Source organism: Delphinus delphis, chromosome 1 (genome assembly GCF_949987515.2).
Source record: "Delphinus delphis chromosome 1, mDelDel1.2, whole genome shotgun sequence".
Lineage (NCBI taxonomy): Eukaryota > Metazoa > Chordata > Mammalia > Artiodactyla > Delphinidae > Delphinus > Delphinus delphis.
In genome coordinates, this window is record NC_082683.1 from 164170736 (window position 1) to 164187836 (window position 17101).

Sequence of the window (17101 nt, forward strand, 5' to 3'; positions counted from 1 at the left end):
TTAACTACCTAAGTGACTGCCCTAAAGAGGCAGGAAAGAACGTGGCATCCATCAAAGATGAAAGCTGGAGGGAATGAAGAAACTCGGGCAAGGCATCGAGTTAGAAGTTATGCCAGTCCATCCCTGGACAGACAGCAGTTATTCTACGTGTTCAAAAAAGCCCTTTCGTGAAACTTGTATGCTGTTAACAGGTCTACTTTGTGCGTCATTTTTTGTCCCTTTCTCTTTTTATGATGTTTCTTTTTGAGAATGCTACCAGTCTCACTGTCTAAGGGAAAAGCAGGGCAAGAAATCCTTATCCACGCTCCAGCCTCCAAGAAAGAAGGCGGGAAGGGCCGTGTGGGCGTCCCCGTGCTGCCCCTCACCTCTGGGCACGCTGGGACCTGTGGACGGAGCTTCACAAGCACGGCACGAGGTGCTTCAGCAGTCCCCTGGTCCCACCACCCGTTTCTCAAGCCCAACCCTACAAGGCCATAGGTGGGCACCTCACCTTCCGCTGGTCCACCCCAGCCTTCCTCTGCAGGCTGTGCCGCTGCCAGGGGTGCAGTCTCCTCCACCGTGGAGTGTCTGTACCTGACAAAATATATCAGGTCTTGAACATCATCTAGCACCGCAGCCTCTTCAAACATGCTACTGTCCTTCATCCCCAGGTCTCTATTTTCCGTCACACGAGCATCGAGCATCTTCTCTGCCTCGCTCAGAATGTGTGACTCCCAAGCACGGAAGACCTTATCTAGGACTTTCTCCACATTATAGGGCAGGCTCTCCCGCTGTGCCGACTTCAGCTTGGATGACATTTCCTGGAACATGGCTTCCAGCTTATGGACGTCAAAGTACTTCTGGAACCGCTGCAGAGACTGCTGATCTTTAAAGAAACTGCTGATTATGGGCAAGTCCTCCATGTGGATGCTGTGCTCAGGCTGTATGGGTGTGTGTGGAGCCCAGGGGAATGGGTCGTCATCACGGTCCTCAGAAGCGGACCCCTGGCTTCCTGCATCCACGAGGTTCTGTACATCCTTCTCATCCTCTTTCGAGAGTTCTATCCCAGGCTTCTCTGCGAGCCCTGAGGTCTGCAGGTGTTCCCCAAGGCTGTCTTCTTTAAGAGAACCAGGATCTTTATTCTGAGATGCGTCACTGAACTCTGGAGTCTGATTTTCTTTCTTGCCAGGAAAGTCACTCCCTTCAGGGGGTCTCTGTGCTTTCTGATCCACACTACCTGGGTCCCTGCCTAGACTGTCTACCCCTTTACCTGCAGTCTCATTTTTTCTTTCATTTTCCAATATATTACTAGTTTCTTCTTTGTTTTCTTCAGTTTCAGGATCGGTCTTAATGGCACCTAAAACAGCTTTTTCAGGGACTTGAAGGTCAACATCTAACCTCTTGTCCTGAATCTCAGGGCTTTTTTCTTTAGACCGTTTCGCACTCACGGCATTTTCATCCTCCAGTAGCTCTTCGGGGCTGTAATCGTCATCTTCTGCTTCTGGATTTTCAGTGTGGAAACCTGGTCCTTCTGTGCTATCAGTTTGGCCCGTTCTTCCCACCTCCTGTGTGGCCGGCAGTGGCTTGTGCCCTTCATCTGAGGTGTCCGCTGTGACCTCTGTGACCTCTTCCCCAGAGAGGCTTCTCTTCTCCCGCGCTTGCTTATGAACTGCGGCAGCCACATCTCCTTGCTGCCAGGAAAGATTTCTTCCCAGAATGGGACCCTCTTCTTCCGGTTTTCTTGGCAAACCAGTTTCACCTGGGGGGGAGGACCTAGTCTGATTCTGAGGTTTGAGAAGCCATTCCTTTATAAGTTCCTCACCTGGATGCTCCCCCGAAAGCATGCGTGGTTTCGGTCTGTTTACCAAACCATCTACTTCCTGCACGCTCTCTTTGGAAGCATTATGCTGGTGACCGCCCAAGACTGGGGCCACACCCACGGACTCCTGTGTAATCTTTCCCTCGTCCCTCTGATTCCCTGCCGCTTTAGGTACCGATTCCCTCTCCGAGGCACCTTCCAAACTCCGCCCCCCAGGCTTCTCTTCATGGAGCATTTCTTTTGCGATATGAACGGCTGCTCCTTTTAGGTCATTCTCCTGGTTAGCAAAGGCTGGTTTTAATGTTTCCGTACCCTTTTCAGCAGCTGGCGAAGAGCTGAGGTGGCCGCTTTGAGGAGAACCACGCACAGCCATGCCTTCTCGCATCTCATCCTCTAATCCTACCTCACCCTGCACCAGGTCCCTCTTGGGCTCCTCAATCTTCCTCCCTTTTCCTTTAATGTGAAGTTCTGTGTCCACTTCTGGGTCTTGGTCATTATTTGCTTTAGGGACTTCTACATTCAAAAGGCCGTCTGCTGCCTTTTCAGGGTCAGTATGATCTACTGCTGGCTGTGGTTTCCCCAGTTTGCTGTCCAGGACTAACGCATCATCCCCTTCCTCTCCTTCCTTTGATTCAGTACTCTGTACATCTGTACCCGTGTTTTCTTTACCTTCTGTGACATCAGAGAAGATGGTATCTTCCCAGGTTGTTAGTATATTTTTATCACCGTTTTTGACGCCAGGGGTCTGAGTTTCCTCAACTTTCTGCTCTTCATTTGAATTCTGCTCTTTCTCTGTTGAATGTTTCTCAACTCCAGAGTTGGCTGGAGCTTTCCTATCTTCTCCACCTATAAAGGTTAGTAATGGCAGCTCATCCAAGTTTTCTTTACTCTCCTCTTCTTCCTTCCCCACTGTGTAATACTCAGCATCCAATTCCTCAACAAAATCATCCTCTAACGAAGTAACAAGTCTGGTTGTCTCGTCATCTGACACAAGTGCGTCGGCAGTTGAGCCAAATTTGGTTTTCAAGTCCAGAGTCATTTCTGTTTTCAAAAGTTTGTAAGCATCAATCTTCTCCTGTTCATTCGAGACCTGAGAACTATTGCTGGTTTTGTTGTTTTCACTTTCTGGCACTTTTAACTTATCTTGCAGCATTTCTTCAAAAGGTTCAAATGAAGATCGCTCTCCCTGAGCATGACCCGTCTGACTATTTACATGGGGGTGGCTCTTCTGAGCCTCATGTCTTTCCCTGAGTTCCTTACTGTTTTCTGATAATATACTTTCACTTTCCTCTGAGGTGGGTTCTACTGGCTCAGGTTCAGGGTCACTTCCCTTAGACGCTTCAGGAGGTTCTTCCACATGCTGAGAAGTTTCTTGTTTAACTTCCGCAGAATCTCCAGTGGCAGAATCGTACAATTCCAAAAATCCTAGAAGTTCTTCTACGTTATAATTATCAAAATCATCTCTTCCCCCATCAAAACAAACAAAATCTGTCTCCTGAAAGGGAAAGGAAAACATTAGTGTGTCACTAACCGAGTGTCACAAGAGCAAAGACTTACCCAGGCTAATGGCAGCGATGATCTCAAATTCACGTTTGGCTCTAGAGGGGCTTTTGTGCCAACCTTGGGGAGTCAGGAGATAGGAGGATGGAACCCACTTTTCCCTGGCTTCCTGCTTCCATGAGGAAGGACTCCTACCTGAGCAATGCTCCTCCTGGCTTCCCCTCATTCTCTTTTCCCCAGGGGAGGAATGATTCATGTGGCTGGTGGGTTTGTTCTGCACCATCCCTGCCTTCTGCTTGAGACTGGATGGAAGGAACACACGCCCTCTCTCTTCCATGCTGTCAGTTTTACAGGGACAGCCCCCCTTGGGGAGACCCCCCACTTGGCCAGCTCTGCCTGTGGCTGGGTAAGTCTGTCTTATTCTAGACTGCAATGTTCAAAAGCCCATTCATTTCCGCACACTTGAGCCATGTTCTCCAAAAAGCTTTACCCGTAAGTAATGGTGACATTCTGGTCCCCATCTACCTGACTCCTGGGTTTCTCGATTTGTTCTAAGCACAAGTAGGGAAACGTAGGGTATCATTTATTGGGTCCCCCGACTTCCAATACCTATGCCTGATGTTCTGGGAATTCACCTCACACTACTTTGCCCAGGAGAAGCTGGAAGACCACCCAGCGTCTCCATCATCCTCCCCTCTAGGCTGTGCTTCTCTGCTTACCCAGCTGGAAACTGGGAGAATCACCTAGCTGACAGGCTCTACGTCTACAACAGATTTCTGGGTCATTTTTTCCTTGGATTGGGAAAGATAACTCAGCTTAAGAAGCATCTTACTGAAATACAGGTGCAGGGGAAGTAAAAATGTTAAGGAACAGAGAATGGTGTCAAGGGGCTCCCCACTTAACTATCACCACAAATACACCTTGAAAACAAGATTCAGTGAGGGATATATTCTACTCTAAATCAGGGTTCTGATTAGCTGTCGATAAGATCTGCTTTTAGACTACCTGTAAGTCTATATTCTTCCTTTCCTCTTGCTAGTAAACAAATTGACATAAAATGGGTCGCAAACAGAAGGAAAAGTTAAAAAGCCAACAAAGATAATCTCCTTCTCCTAACTAAACTCTCACAATACTCTGGAGAGACCCGACAAGTGTGGTAAGGATGAATGATTCCTCTTCCCATCGCATGCATTTCTAAGCCATTTCGTAATGTTGAAGGAAGCATGTAGTGAGGGGTACAATGAGAAGGCAGAATCCCCAACAAGTGAGGTCTCTGTGACCAGTGAGCTGCTGTCTCATGCGTATTTCCCTCCCAGCAGCATCTTCATTAGGAGTGAAGCCTAACAGGCAATAGGGCTGATTTCACGTCCCTCGAAAAGACAAGGAAATTTCAAGAACAGCAGTGGCTCTATGACTTCATCCATTCTGCCGAGCTCAGCTGAGAAGTGCCCCAGGCCAGCACCTCACATGCTCTTGCAGCAACACCAAAGAGTCATTCAAAGGTTTCTGTTTGAAGGTGGGCATCAATTCTTATACATTTTAAAACTCCAGAAAATAATCAGCTGGAATGAGGATCCCAGAGCACAAAATCCTTGTCATCACAAAGCTATTTTAAGTTGGTGCACCCTGGATGAATGCTTTACAGACTGTGCAGTCAGGACCTTGCAGATTTGAGGCTGGACCTCATCTGAAATGCTCAGGTTCCCTTTTCCAAAATCTATCACATAACTCTAATCCCTTAAATCATTACAGTCAGTAAGAAAACCTAGTATAATTTGGGGTTTGATTAATTTAACCTGATCTCTATATACTTAAAATGTCTAAAAGCTATTCAATGAGTAGTTTTCAAAGTGAGACACCTCATCTTACTTGTAAAAAAAGTATTTACCTCCTAAATTTAATAAATAAATACAAAGATATTGAATTCTTCGTCCTTTTTTCCTCACATAAAATAGCAAAGAAAAATCCTGAGTAAGTATACATAGCCTTGTATAAGAACACCTGCTTCAACATATAACTATCAGATTATGATATAAAGTCTCCCGTAAATTCTTTTCAAACTTTTCTTCCTTCCTTCCTTCCTTCCTTTCTTTCTTTAAAGGTGTCTAATAAATTAAAATCTGATACACAGATGTTAACTTTGTTTTTGATCAAAACACATTCAAAGACTTGCAAAAATAATTAATTGAATGTAACTGATGAAGTTATAAACCAATTTATAATTGAGAACAATAACAACAAAAAGTCCACAACTTACATCTGTTGGAACTTGTAGCTCTTCTTGAGTATATTCATGGACTACGCGGATTAAATCCTTTGGAAAATATCCAAAAGTACGCCCAACCTATATTAAATGGGCAAAAGAAATGAATATCAATCAAAATTCTGTAGAAGAAATATAAATGAGAGACTTCTTAGTAGTGAGAGGAAATATAAAGATAGGTAGATATAACCACAAGAGATGCATGTTGCTATTATGATTACAGAGATTATCATTCCAATAAAAATTAAGTACAGAATGTTGTAAAGGCAACTTTTCTAAAACCACTGAAGTTTTCTTTCAACATTCAGCTTAATTTTAAACACAGGGCACATAAAGTGAGATTTCTGAAGTAGCTAGAAGATCTGCATAAGAGAAAATTATTGTATATTATGTGATTAAAACTATGTAAATCAAGGCTCGTTAGAAACAATTCCAAATAACCTCTAACAAGAATTTATCTGCACATTTCACAGTAGCACTCATAAACCAGTACTTAGAAGTCTTTCTTAAACCAATAAACAAAAGCCATAAGGGGACTTCCCTGGTGGCACAGTGGTTAAGAATCTGCCTGCCAATGCAGGGGACATGGGTTCGATTCCTGGCCCAGGAAGATCCCACATGCCGCGGAGCAACTAAGCCTGCGTGCCCTAGAGCCCATGCGCGGCAACTACTGAGCCCATGCGTGGCAACTACTGAAAGCCGCCCATGCTCCGCAACAAGAGAAGCCACGGCAATGAGAAGCCCGCACACCTCAATGAAGACCCAATGCAGCCAAAAAGAACCACACCGACAAAAAAAAAAGCCATGAAAATTAATAAGTAAAAAAAAAAACATTTCTGAAATGCATGACCACTACAACAAAAGGCAAATATTTATTGATATCATGGGCTATACTAGGTTTTTCAACAAATGGATTTTCAAGTATTTGGGGAGAAAATAAAATTCATACTAACTACACAGCAAGCTTAGTTTCTTGCAAAGTAAACCTCTATAGAAGATTATCCCATTTATCTATAGCACTAACCGCTAAGATATATTAAGTTTGTCCTCTTGAGAAACATACGCTGTCTTTTACTAGCTACAGTCTGAAAGGGAGAAGCAGATCTCTTTCCAATTATTAAAGGAGATTGACATGCAGATCAAATGCACAAAAAGAAAAAAAAAGGCTATCTTATCACTAACTCCTAAAATATCCTCATTACCAGGGCTCTTGTTATATCTGGCAACTATGTGAAAGCCAGTTTTAGTAGAATACTGCCTTGAAGATTAGATAAGACAAGGCAATTTTAAATTGCTACATTGGCAGTTAAAGTCTGAAACTCTAAGAAACAAAAAGAAGCTGCAGGATGAAAACTAAGAAATAAAAACAAGAACCATTCTGAAAGCTCAGGAGAGATAGTTTTTAATTTCCTTAACTATAAGGTTCATGAAATGAGACAGGAGACTGAGGGAAAATACATTTACTTCCTTCTCAGGAAAAGTTTATTTTATTGAGAGAATATGGAAAAGGGAAGGAAATCAGAGCTATGTGAAGAGAGGAAATACATTTATCTTTGTATAATCTTTGTCAACTGAGAGCATAGGTCATAAAATAACGCCGTATTTTTACATTGAGTGGGTCCCATTTCTTATGATCTGACAAAAAGATGCAGAATCATGGGCCCTCATGACTGAAAGTAAGCTTTATATCTAATTTTGCTTCCGTATATCATCTCTGCCAAGGAACTGCTGAGTTGATTTGGGAAAAGAAAGAAAAGGGGAGGGGAGGGGAGGGGAGGGGGGGAAGGGAAGGGAAGGGAAGGGAAGGCAGGGGAAGGGAGGGGAAGGCAAGGGAAGGGAATTGTTTCAAGAGAACAAAATCTGCATAAGCTACTATTAGGACAAATGTAAATAAGTGCCCCTGCCCTGAAAGGAAATATTCACAAGGAAAATGGGTAAGATACGGGCCCTGCCAGAGCTTTTGACTCCACAGGAGGTAAGACTGTACACACATTAACTACAACACAAGGCAGTAAAAGGAACGCCACATGAGCAGTGCAAACAAAGTGCCACCTAAACAATTATTAGACAGCAAAGATCCCTTCTGGCTGGGAGCTGAGGGCAGTGCTTCCCTAGGAAGGCAGGGTCAGAGTTGGGAACCAGAAAGATTGGCAGGCTTTCCAGGCTTTTCGTGAGCAAAGGTGTGGAAGAGGGAAAATGCAAAGTCAAGTGCTCCAGCTTCACCACTACATGAAAAATGCAGCCTAGGGACTTGGAAAAAATGTTCCAAGAGTAGAAATCTCACGCAGTAGACTTGAAAGAAACAGAACAGATTCTTCTTTGAATATGGTGATTCAACTGGGATCCCGCCTAAATACAAGAGCTGTACCTGACCAGCTGGTCTTACAAGACTCCTCCCTAGGAATCTGGACTGCCAGCAAAATAAATCGAATCTTCCCGATGGGGGATTCTCAAGCCCTCTTTCCTGTTGTTTGTTTGGTGTTTTATTGAGAGTAAAACTTTTCACATTTGGGACGGGGTGTTTCTCCGAGTTTGTACAATCCTAAGGGCATTGAGGACTCTTATTACTTTCAGTAAATAACCAGTCCACACATCACATAAAAAGGAAAGGACAAGAGCTCATAAGCCTCCCAATCAGGTCACTCGTAGTGAATCTCCTCATTAAAAGCATCAAAGCATGACAAAGTCATTGATTTCCATGTCTGCTGTCCTGGCACCCACAGAGCTGGCTGGGAATAGTGCTGCTTCAGTGAACCTGGGGGAGCAATTGTCCAAAAAAGCAGGAAAAGGATGCCCCAGCAGTTGCAAGCAAAACAAGCAAACAAACAAGAAAGCACACAGTGAAAATGATACTTTGCTTTTTTAATAGGAACAGCACACATGATTAGGTATGTGAATAATTTAGAAAAAAATTATTTTTTTCCTCCATACGTGAATACCTGAAACACTATCTTGCCCATACTTTACAGGATTAAGCCCACAGATACTTCCTTTTTGAAACAATGAAGTTAAGATTTTTCAGGTTTCACCATTGGTCACTACTAGTTTGTTTCCGGCATCTGTGAGTCTGCTTCTATTTTGTTACATTCATTCGTTTTACTTTTTACAGTCTACTTATAAGTGATAACATACAGTATTTGTCTTTCTCTGCCATATTTCACGAAGCACAACACCCTCCAGATCCATCCATGTTGTTGCAAATGGCAAGACTGCAGTCTTTTTATGGCTGAGTAATACTCTATTGTATATATATCCACCACATCCTTATTTACTATGTATGGAGCATCTGTGGCTGGTAAGGCCTAGAACTTGATGCCAGAAGCAGCTCAGTTCTGTTTAAGTCCCTTTTCTGTGTCCCCAGCTGGGGACACAGAACCATCCTCTTTTTCCACAGTCTAGCAGAGAGGACAGGTTAACTCCATCAAAGACCCCAAGAAACAGTTTCTTAAATTTACAGTGCTGGCTTCCCCGGTGGCACAGTGGTTAAGAATCCGCCTGCCAATTCAGGGGACACAGGTTCGAGCCCTGGGCCGGGAAGATCTCACATGCCGCAGAGCAACTAAGCCCATGTGCCACAACTACTGAGCCTGCGCTCTAGAGCCCGCGAGCCACAACTACTGAAGCCTGTGCGGCTAGAGCCTGTGCTCTGCAACAAGCGAAGCCACCACAAGCCCGCGGACCGCAATGAAGAGCAGCCCCCGCTCGCCGCAATTAGAGAAAGCCCGCGCACAGCAACGAAGACCCAATGCAGCCAAAAATAAATAAATAAAATTTAAAAAAAAATCTGCAGTGCTAAACAAGCCAATACAAAGGAAGAAAATTAAGTATGTCAAATTTTTACTTACACTTCCAGCCCAAACTTCAGGCGATCCCCCTGCCAGTTTATAGTAGACATATACAGGGTCACCTTTTTTAAAATTCACAAAACGACAATCCGGGCCTGTAAAATCTTCCAGAGCCTCACCCCGGTACATTAACACTGTATATAAAGAGAGAAAAAAAACAAGCAGATATCAGGATTCAACTTCCACAGTCCATAGTGGCTGATCAGGAAATATAAGAATCCACTGTAAACAATAATAAAGTTTCTCCAGTACTCTCTGGAACCAATCACTTTCAACTCATATGCTCAAAGCATCTATAGAGCTTTATTCATTGTAAATCATGAATCCCCCTGCAAGTAGACAGGAGAGAGGGAAACTTTCCCAATGCGTCGACCACCACACATGGCTGGTCTCAAGTGAAACCCTTGGTTCCCTCTCTAACCATCTAGTCCTCAGTCTTTGCTGTTTCATAATCATGAAAAGCTTCATTTTACAGTTGGGTAAATTCGAGCGCAGATGCTACTAGTGTAAGCATGACTAAATGCAGAGGTAATAGGTAATTGGGGAGAGCACCCAAGAACCCCCAAGGGGTCAATTAACTTGAACTAACCACTAAAAGGCCCTATCTTTAAGTGGCTGTAACTGCTACCATGCAGCAGTAAACACTGTCCATTTCATTTGCAGTCAAGTTGCTCTCTCCCTCAGTATATGGATAATGGAAAAGGACATCACACCCTATTATGGATCCAATCACATTACAAGATATTATTTTTCTGAAAGTATATAATGTTGACTATACCCAACATTAAGGTTTATTTATTTCTATAAACAAAATCAAAAGTAGGCAAGTGGGTTTTGTTTCTATAAACAAAATCATATGTGGCAGGGACAAGCAAAACTATGAGAATTGTTTAGTAGTTACCTTCAGTCTTAAAATGCAGGACAAATCCCACTCGATCTAGAAATTGGTAGAAGCAATATTTTTCTTTTTGTTGGCCAAATACACAGTTTCTAATGTAAGATGAAATGGACAATAAATGCAATTAAGCAGCAGAGAAAAAGAAGAATGAAATGGAAATAACACTTTCTTTAACAGCCAATTAGCAATAAGTACATTAAAGCACATCTTTAAATACGTATTTGAGGGACAAACATATAGATTTAAAGGGGGTTATTCGGATTTTAAAGCTAAAATCTTATTATTTTAATACATGTCAGCATCCTAATTCAGATACAATTAGGTGAGAGGCCAAGTTGAAGGTGATGGACAATTTAAGACTGGGAATTCTATCAGAATTGGAAACAGCAATGTATCTCTTATTCCCCCTTAAAAGAGATCACTGCAGATTTGTAATAATAAATCAGATGACAACATATGCACACTGAGGAACAGCTATCTGAAAAGCACACAAGGACAGCTCACAGGCACACACCTTACTAAGTAAACACTTTATGCAACAGAACACAGACCCAGAGCCTGCTCTAGCTGCTGCCTGTTGTGTTTGGTTACATCTGTTTCGACACATGCCACTTCTCAAGTTATGTGACCACCATGGGCCCTTCCAACACCATGTCTCCATACTAAGGAAGCATCAGTGATGTGATTCTCTAGGTAACTGGTTTTGAGGAACCCAGGTAGGATACTGCTTGAAAGCAATGAATAGCAAACATCTGCTATATCCAACCCTGCTTGCTAATAACCCGGATTTACTCTGAGAAAACTGCAGGAACAATTCATGGAAGTTGCTCCATTTTCGTGGCGTTTATTTACATCAGTCCTAGGGTTACTTCTAGGAATGGCTTAACACAAATCAAAGACTGACTCCTTTCTTTCCTCTAACGGCTGGCAGTGCTACAGTTCTTCAAATTGTGAAATTTGGTTTCGCATAACACCCATTTTGAATATAAATAGCTAAACTGTAGGCTTCGGCCTCCTCAGAACGAACATTTTTCTATAGGTACTGGTTACAACAGATGAACAACCGTTTCTGAAGTGGTTATCGGTAAGTTTACAAGGTTATTTGAGACCGGCTGGAGGCCACAAGGATGATACTTGTCCGGCAAATACACAGGAAGACAGCCCAAGAGCAGTAATGATTAAGGCTGAAATGAGCTGGATTTATAAAACTCTTGCAGTATTTACCGTTTTTACTTTAACAATCCTCTTCACCTGAGTTTGGGGCTCTCTGCCCTCCTCAACGCCCACGGTCCACCCTCCCACCCCCAATTCGCGGTTAGGGAACCATTCCGCTTCCTGCGCAAAGAGGAGGCTGCTGGTCCCAGGTGGCCTCTTTCGAGAACGAAAGATTTTGGCCTTTCCGGTGCCCTCCCTGTCTGGCTGTTTGCAGGAGCCTTCCAAGCACAGAAATGACAGAACTGAGGCAGAGCCGGGGAGGAGACCTTGGAACACACCGCAAGCCTGGACTCCGGGCTCGTCCCAAACCTAAACTCCAATCCCTGTTCAAAAGGCGGTCCGAGCCCCGAATCCCAGTGAAGCAGAGGGGCGAAGGGGCAGCGCCAGGAAGGCTTTCCCGAACCCCACCAGCAACCTGCCGCTGGGAATGCGCCCACCGAGCCCTTAGCGCATCTGCCCCCGGACTGCACCCAGCGAGGTCCCCGCCGAGGGAGCAGGATAGCGCTCGCGGGCAGCGCGGGGAGCCCAGGGAGAGCGGCGCGCCACCCCATCCTTCCTCGGAGCCGGGGCGGGCCGGGGGAGGGGACGCTGCGAGCGGTCCCCAGGGAAACCGGGGGCCACCCCCGACCCCCCACCCACCCCCGCCTCCGTCGGCGAAGGAAAAATGAACAGCTGGCAACAAGTGGGAGGTGCAGCCCCCCACGGCTGAGGCCGGCTGGCCCGGGCGCCGGCAGGGCCGGAGGAGACAGACGCAAGGACCCGGGGCTCGCCCACCTCGGCGCTCCGCCCGTCCGGCCTGCGGCCCCCCGGCCGGCTTGGTGCGCGGCCGAGACCCCGCCCCCGCGCCGCGCTCCTGGGCACTCACTGCTGCATTCGTCGTCCGCGCAGAGTTTGTGCTGCGAGAAGCGCCGGACGGTGTCCGGGTTCGGCTGGCCGGGTACCCGCCAGAGCGGCCTGAGCAGGAGCAGCCACAAGAGGAGCCCCGGCGCCGCAGCCATGTTGTGGTCACCTCGCGGAGCCGGTGACGCGGAGGAGGCGGCCCGGGCGGGGCGGGGGGCGGAGCGCGGGGGGCGGGGGGACGCGCGGCGGGGAGGGGCGGTGCCCGCCGGGGTGTGAGTCCCTGGCGGACACGTCAGCATGGCCTCCGGGAGGGGATGGAGGGGGTCCGGGAGGAGGAGGAGGACCAGCATTCGCACCTCCTTCCCAAGGCTTTCTCCTCCGGCTGCTGCCTTGGCAACCGGGACTCTATCTTCTCCCTCGTCCAATCGTCTGCCTTTGCCCCTGTCCATTAGCAGTCGACCCTCCGCAAGACTCCCTCCCTCGCCCACCCCTCTCTGCGACTTTGGATCCCTCGACCCCGCGCCATCCCAACAGCAGGTCTTCTTTGACACCTTCTTGCAGCTTCTGATTTCTGGTTCGTCCCCAGCTTGCTCACCCTCAGCCCCCTTCCTGGTTTGGTACTTCCTTTTCCGAACTACCAAATCCCACCCACGATTTACCACTGATCGTCTCCAGTTCGAGATTCCCTCTTATTCTGACTCCCAGGGGTTTTGGGGGGCCCCATCCCATGACCCCCTTATATTAGGAAAGGGAGGTGTCAGTGGAATGGTGGGTCGGTGACATACAGTAGAGCCAGTGGCCTGCTTGCTCTTTTTCCCCACCCCCGGCCCTGGGGGTTGGAGGTGGGCAATGGGTCCTCATGCTGAGATCTTCAGATTTGGGGGTCTTTATCCATAAGGGGAGAATAATTTAATTCAATGCAAATATATTGAGCTTCCCTTTTACGCTATTATTTCAGGCCAGACGCTGGACAAAGCATTAGGATGGTGAGGGGAAACACGTAGATCAACAGACAAGATATCAGGCCTTTGTCTAAAAAAGCCCACAATTTAGTGGAAACAACTCACATCAAAACGACTAAAGAATAAACGTCGTCAGGAGGAAAAAGCTAATCAATAGCGGCTAACATTTATTGAGCGGTTTCTTAACGTCCAAGTGTTATTCTAAGGTATATATACATATATATATACATATCAATTTGTTTAATGTATCTTCACAACAATAGTAGGTCCTATTACTATCTTCATTTTCAAGATGAGTACATTGCATTTGTCTGTGACCAGGGTCTTCTCACTGTTGTCTCTGCCAAGGCTATTTATCAACCTTGAATGCCAATCGAATGCATTAGTTGGTTTCCCAAACTGACTGCATTCTTTAAAAGCAAGAGGAAAGAATGTGGCCCATCCATGCAAACCATAATGCTGAATAAAGGAAAAGATGAGAGATGTTCACAGTTGTTTATCTATAGGGGCCATGAGATGTCCCATTGGTCCAGTGTCGTTTCCATGCTATCTGGAGAGAATGTACAATAGATTAGGTGACTGTCCAAATAGCAGTGCCATGAGGAGTTCTTCTTTTCTTTTCTACTCTGTGTTTCATTGCTTTAGAATCTTAGGTGTGTCTAATAGGCATCTCCAACTTCATATGTTGAAAAGCAAACTTCTTATTTTCTCTCTCAAACCTGCTCCTTTCAATCTTCCCTATCTCAATAACTGGCCATTTAATTCTATTTTCCAGGTGTTCAAGTCAAAAACTTACAAACTGTTCTTGACTTCTCTTTGTCTCATACCCCAAGTCCAATCCATCAGACAATCCTGGGCACTCTCTTTGAATTGCTTTACTAAGGTGTAATTGACATACAATAAATTGCACACATTTATAGTTTACAACTTGATAAGTTTTGACACATACACACTCGTGAGACAACCACCACAATCAAGGTAATTAACATATCGATTACCCCAAAGAGTCCTCATGCTTCTTTGCAATCCCTCCCTCCCCTCCCCTGCCTGTCTCCAAACAACCTTCTGTTGCTACAGATTGATTTGTATTGAGTAGTTGCTAGAATTTGATATAAATCGAATCATACATTATGTATTCTTTTTTGTCTGACTTCTTTCACTCAGCATAAGCATTTGAAATACGTCCAGGATCTGACCACTCCTCACCATCTCCTATGCTAACATTTCAGGCCAAGCCACCATCATCTCTCAACTGAAAGACTGCAGTAGCCTCCTCACTGTTCTCCCTGCCTCTGCCCTGCCCTCCCAAAGCCTATTGTCTCAATAGCAGCCAGAGCGATCATTTCCTGATATAAACGTCTCTTCTCTACTCAAAACCTTCCTCTAGCTTTCCACTTCCAAGCCAAATGCAATGACTTTATTATGGACTGCACTGTCTTATTTGATCTGACGCGCTCATCCCTTTTACCCCCATTTCCTAGCACTCTCCCCTGGCTCTGTTAGTTTCACTCAAATACACCAAGCCCACTCCTGCATCAGAGCATCTGCACTTGGAATTTTCCCTCAGCCTGGAACAGTTCCCCTAAATAGTCTGCTTGGCTAACTAGTTCGCTCACTTCATCAAGAGTCTGTAACAATACCATATCTTATTAGAGGTGCCTTCCCTGTTCACTGTACATAAACAAGAGCTCCTTCCCATGATTACCTAGCCCATCACCCTGCTTTATTTTTCTTCAGAGCAGTTACCACCTGCCTTACATTTGTTTATCTATTTGACTGCCCCCCTCCCCCAAACATGAGCTTCACGGGAGAAAGGAATTTGACTTACTCATTGTGTAACATAATCTCCAAGGAAAATGTCTAAAATGTCTAGAATGTATGAGGTACTCAACAAATGATTTGATAGATGAACCCATAATTCCTCACGTATTGTAAATATACTACACTATTAACCTACATGGAGGCTCCATATATAAATAGCACCGAGAGGGAATATGCCATGAGAGCAAGGCATTTTCTGTTTTCCCTTCAGCGGCATCCTCAACACTGGAAACAAAACTTGGAATATATGCACTGTTGATTGAGGGCATATTTGTTGTGGAGGGAGTGAATGAAATTGCACTGTACTCTTTTCCTGTATCTTATCGGAATATTAAAGCAGATAAAGAGGTCATTTTAATTTTTCTTATTTCTATTTAGAGTAGTATTAATGACAATTCATTGGTGGAAAAAACAAAATTCCAAAATGACCTGAGTGTCACTTCACTAATATTTAATTTGACTGATTTGCACGTATGCTTTTGTATGAGGAGTGGGAGTACTCAGTTACTAAGGAACTGGCTGCTTAGTTTGTAGATTTTCTAGGGGTTTATGTGCATTATTTTTTACTATTATTATTGCCTTAAAGAGATATTAACAAGTTTGGTGGCTAATCAAAAGAAATCTCAGCTGACCACAGTGAGAGTGATGGTAGTAGTTCTTCCGGCCTGCATATATATAATGATAGTGGATGAATCAGCATTCAGTTTTACTCATAGCATTTAAACACAGATGTTCAGGGCTTCCCTGGTGGTGCAGTGGTTAAGAATCTGCCTGCTAAAACAGGGGACACGGGTTCGAGCCCTGGTCTGGGAGGATCCCACATGCTGCGGAGCAACTAGGCCTGTGAGCCACAACTACTGAACCTGTGCGTCTGGAGCCTGTGCTCCACAACAAGAGAGGCCGCGATAGTGAGAGGCCCAGGCACCGCGATGAAGAATGGCCCCCGCTTGCCACAACTAGAGAAAGCCCTCGCACAGAAATGAAGACACAACACAGCAAAAAAAAAACAAAAAGCAAAAAAAAAACCAACCCACAGATGTTCAACACAAATTCTAATCTCAAGTGCATTATTTGTTAACACCTCAAATGGAATTTTCACTAAGTAAAGGTTGAGTAAAAGTCAAAATATAAATGTGTCTAGTTTGGTGGGGGGCTGAGCATAAAATATAAGGTATGGAGGGTCCCTGACCTTAGAGAATTTGCAATCTGATTGAGAAAACAACACAAGTACATCTGAAACAAATAGAAGACAGCATAATAACATATATCATTGTAAACCTCCCATCGTGCCTACCCAGGAACATCCATAAGGCCTAACACTGAAGTTATCAGAAATAAGCCTGTCTATTCCCAATGCTGAAACCACTCAGAGTCCAGGGAATAGGATAAAACATTTCTTAAGGACTACGGCTTCCAGTCTAGAGGGAGTAACAGGGTGCTTCAATTCAATATCTAGAAAACTAGACAAAATATATGAAATGATAATTTTTAGACTTTGGACAACAAGCAGTATAGGCAGTGACCTCTAAAATAAGTGGAACAAATGAGGTGAGTGCTATGATTGTCCCAACTTACTTCCCATATAAAGTTTCCAGGACACAACCAGAAAAGGGAAACTCAAACAGGTGATCTCCTTGAGTTGAAGAGACAGATTTGAAAGTTTGGGGAGGCCAAAACAGCTGGAATGCATAAGGGAAGAGTACAGGAGAGAAGAGAGCTACATGGAAAAAAAGAGAACTTTGCAGAGAGAGCTCCAGAGATCTGCAGAAGGTTTCTCTCAAGTCTTCAACTGAGTAATGATAACTGCCTGTGTGTGAGGAGCTACCTGAGGCCAGGGAAAGAACCAATGAGAGGACAAGGAGAACAATCACTGCAGTAGAGAATAGTTTGTATTTTCACTAGCCACAGTGAAAAACCTGTCATATTCAGTGCATCAGGTAGAGTACTCAGTAAAGGGAA

At 44.8% G+C, this 17101-nt stretch overlaps 1 protein-coding gene across 2 annotated transcripts in view; it reads right to left on the bottom strand.

Moving 5' to 3' along the window:
• Positions 1–12527, bottom strand: part of MIA3 (MIA SH3 domain ER export factor 3) — a 54500-nt gene extending 41973 nt beyond the window's left edge. For both annotated transcript variants that reach the window (XM_069540105.1, XM_059997957.2), the window contains exons 1-4: positions 12385–12527; positions 9407–9540; positions 5556–5642; positions 491–3293 (exon numbers count right to left, since the gene is read on the bottom strand). In XM_069540105.1, the coding sequence (XP_069396206.1) occupies positions 491–3293; positions 5556–5642; positions 9407–9540; positions 12385–12517 (3157 nt within the window). In that variant the 5' untranslated portion in view covers positions 12518–12527. The remainder of the gene's footprint in view (positions 1–490; positions 3294–5555; positions 5643–9406; positions 9541–12384) is intronic.
• Positions 12528–17101: the final 4574 nt, after the last annotated feature.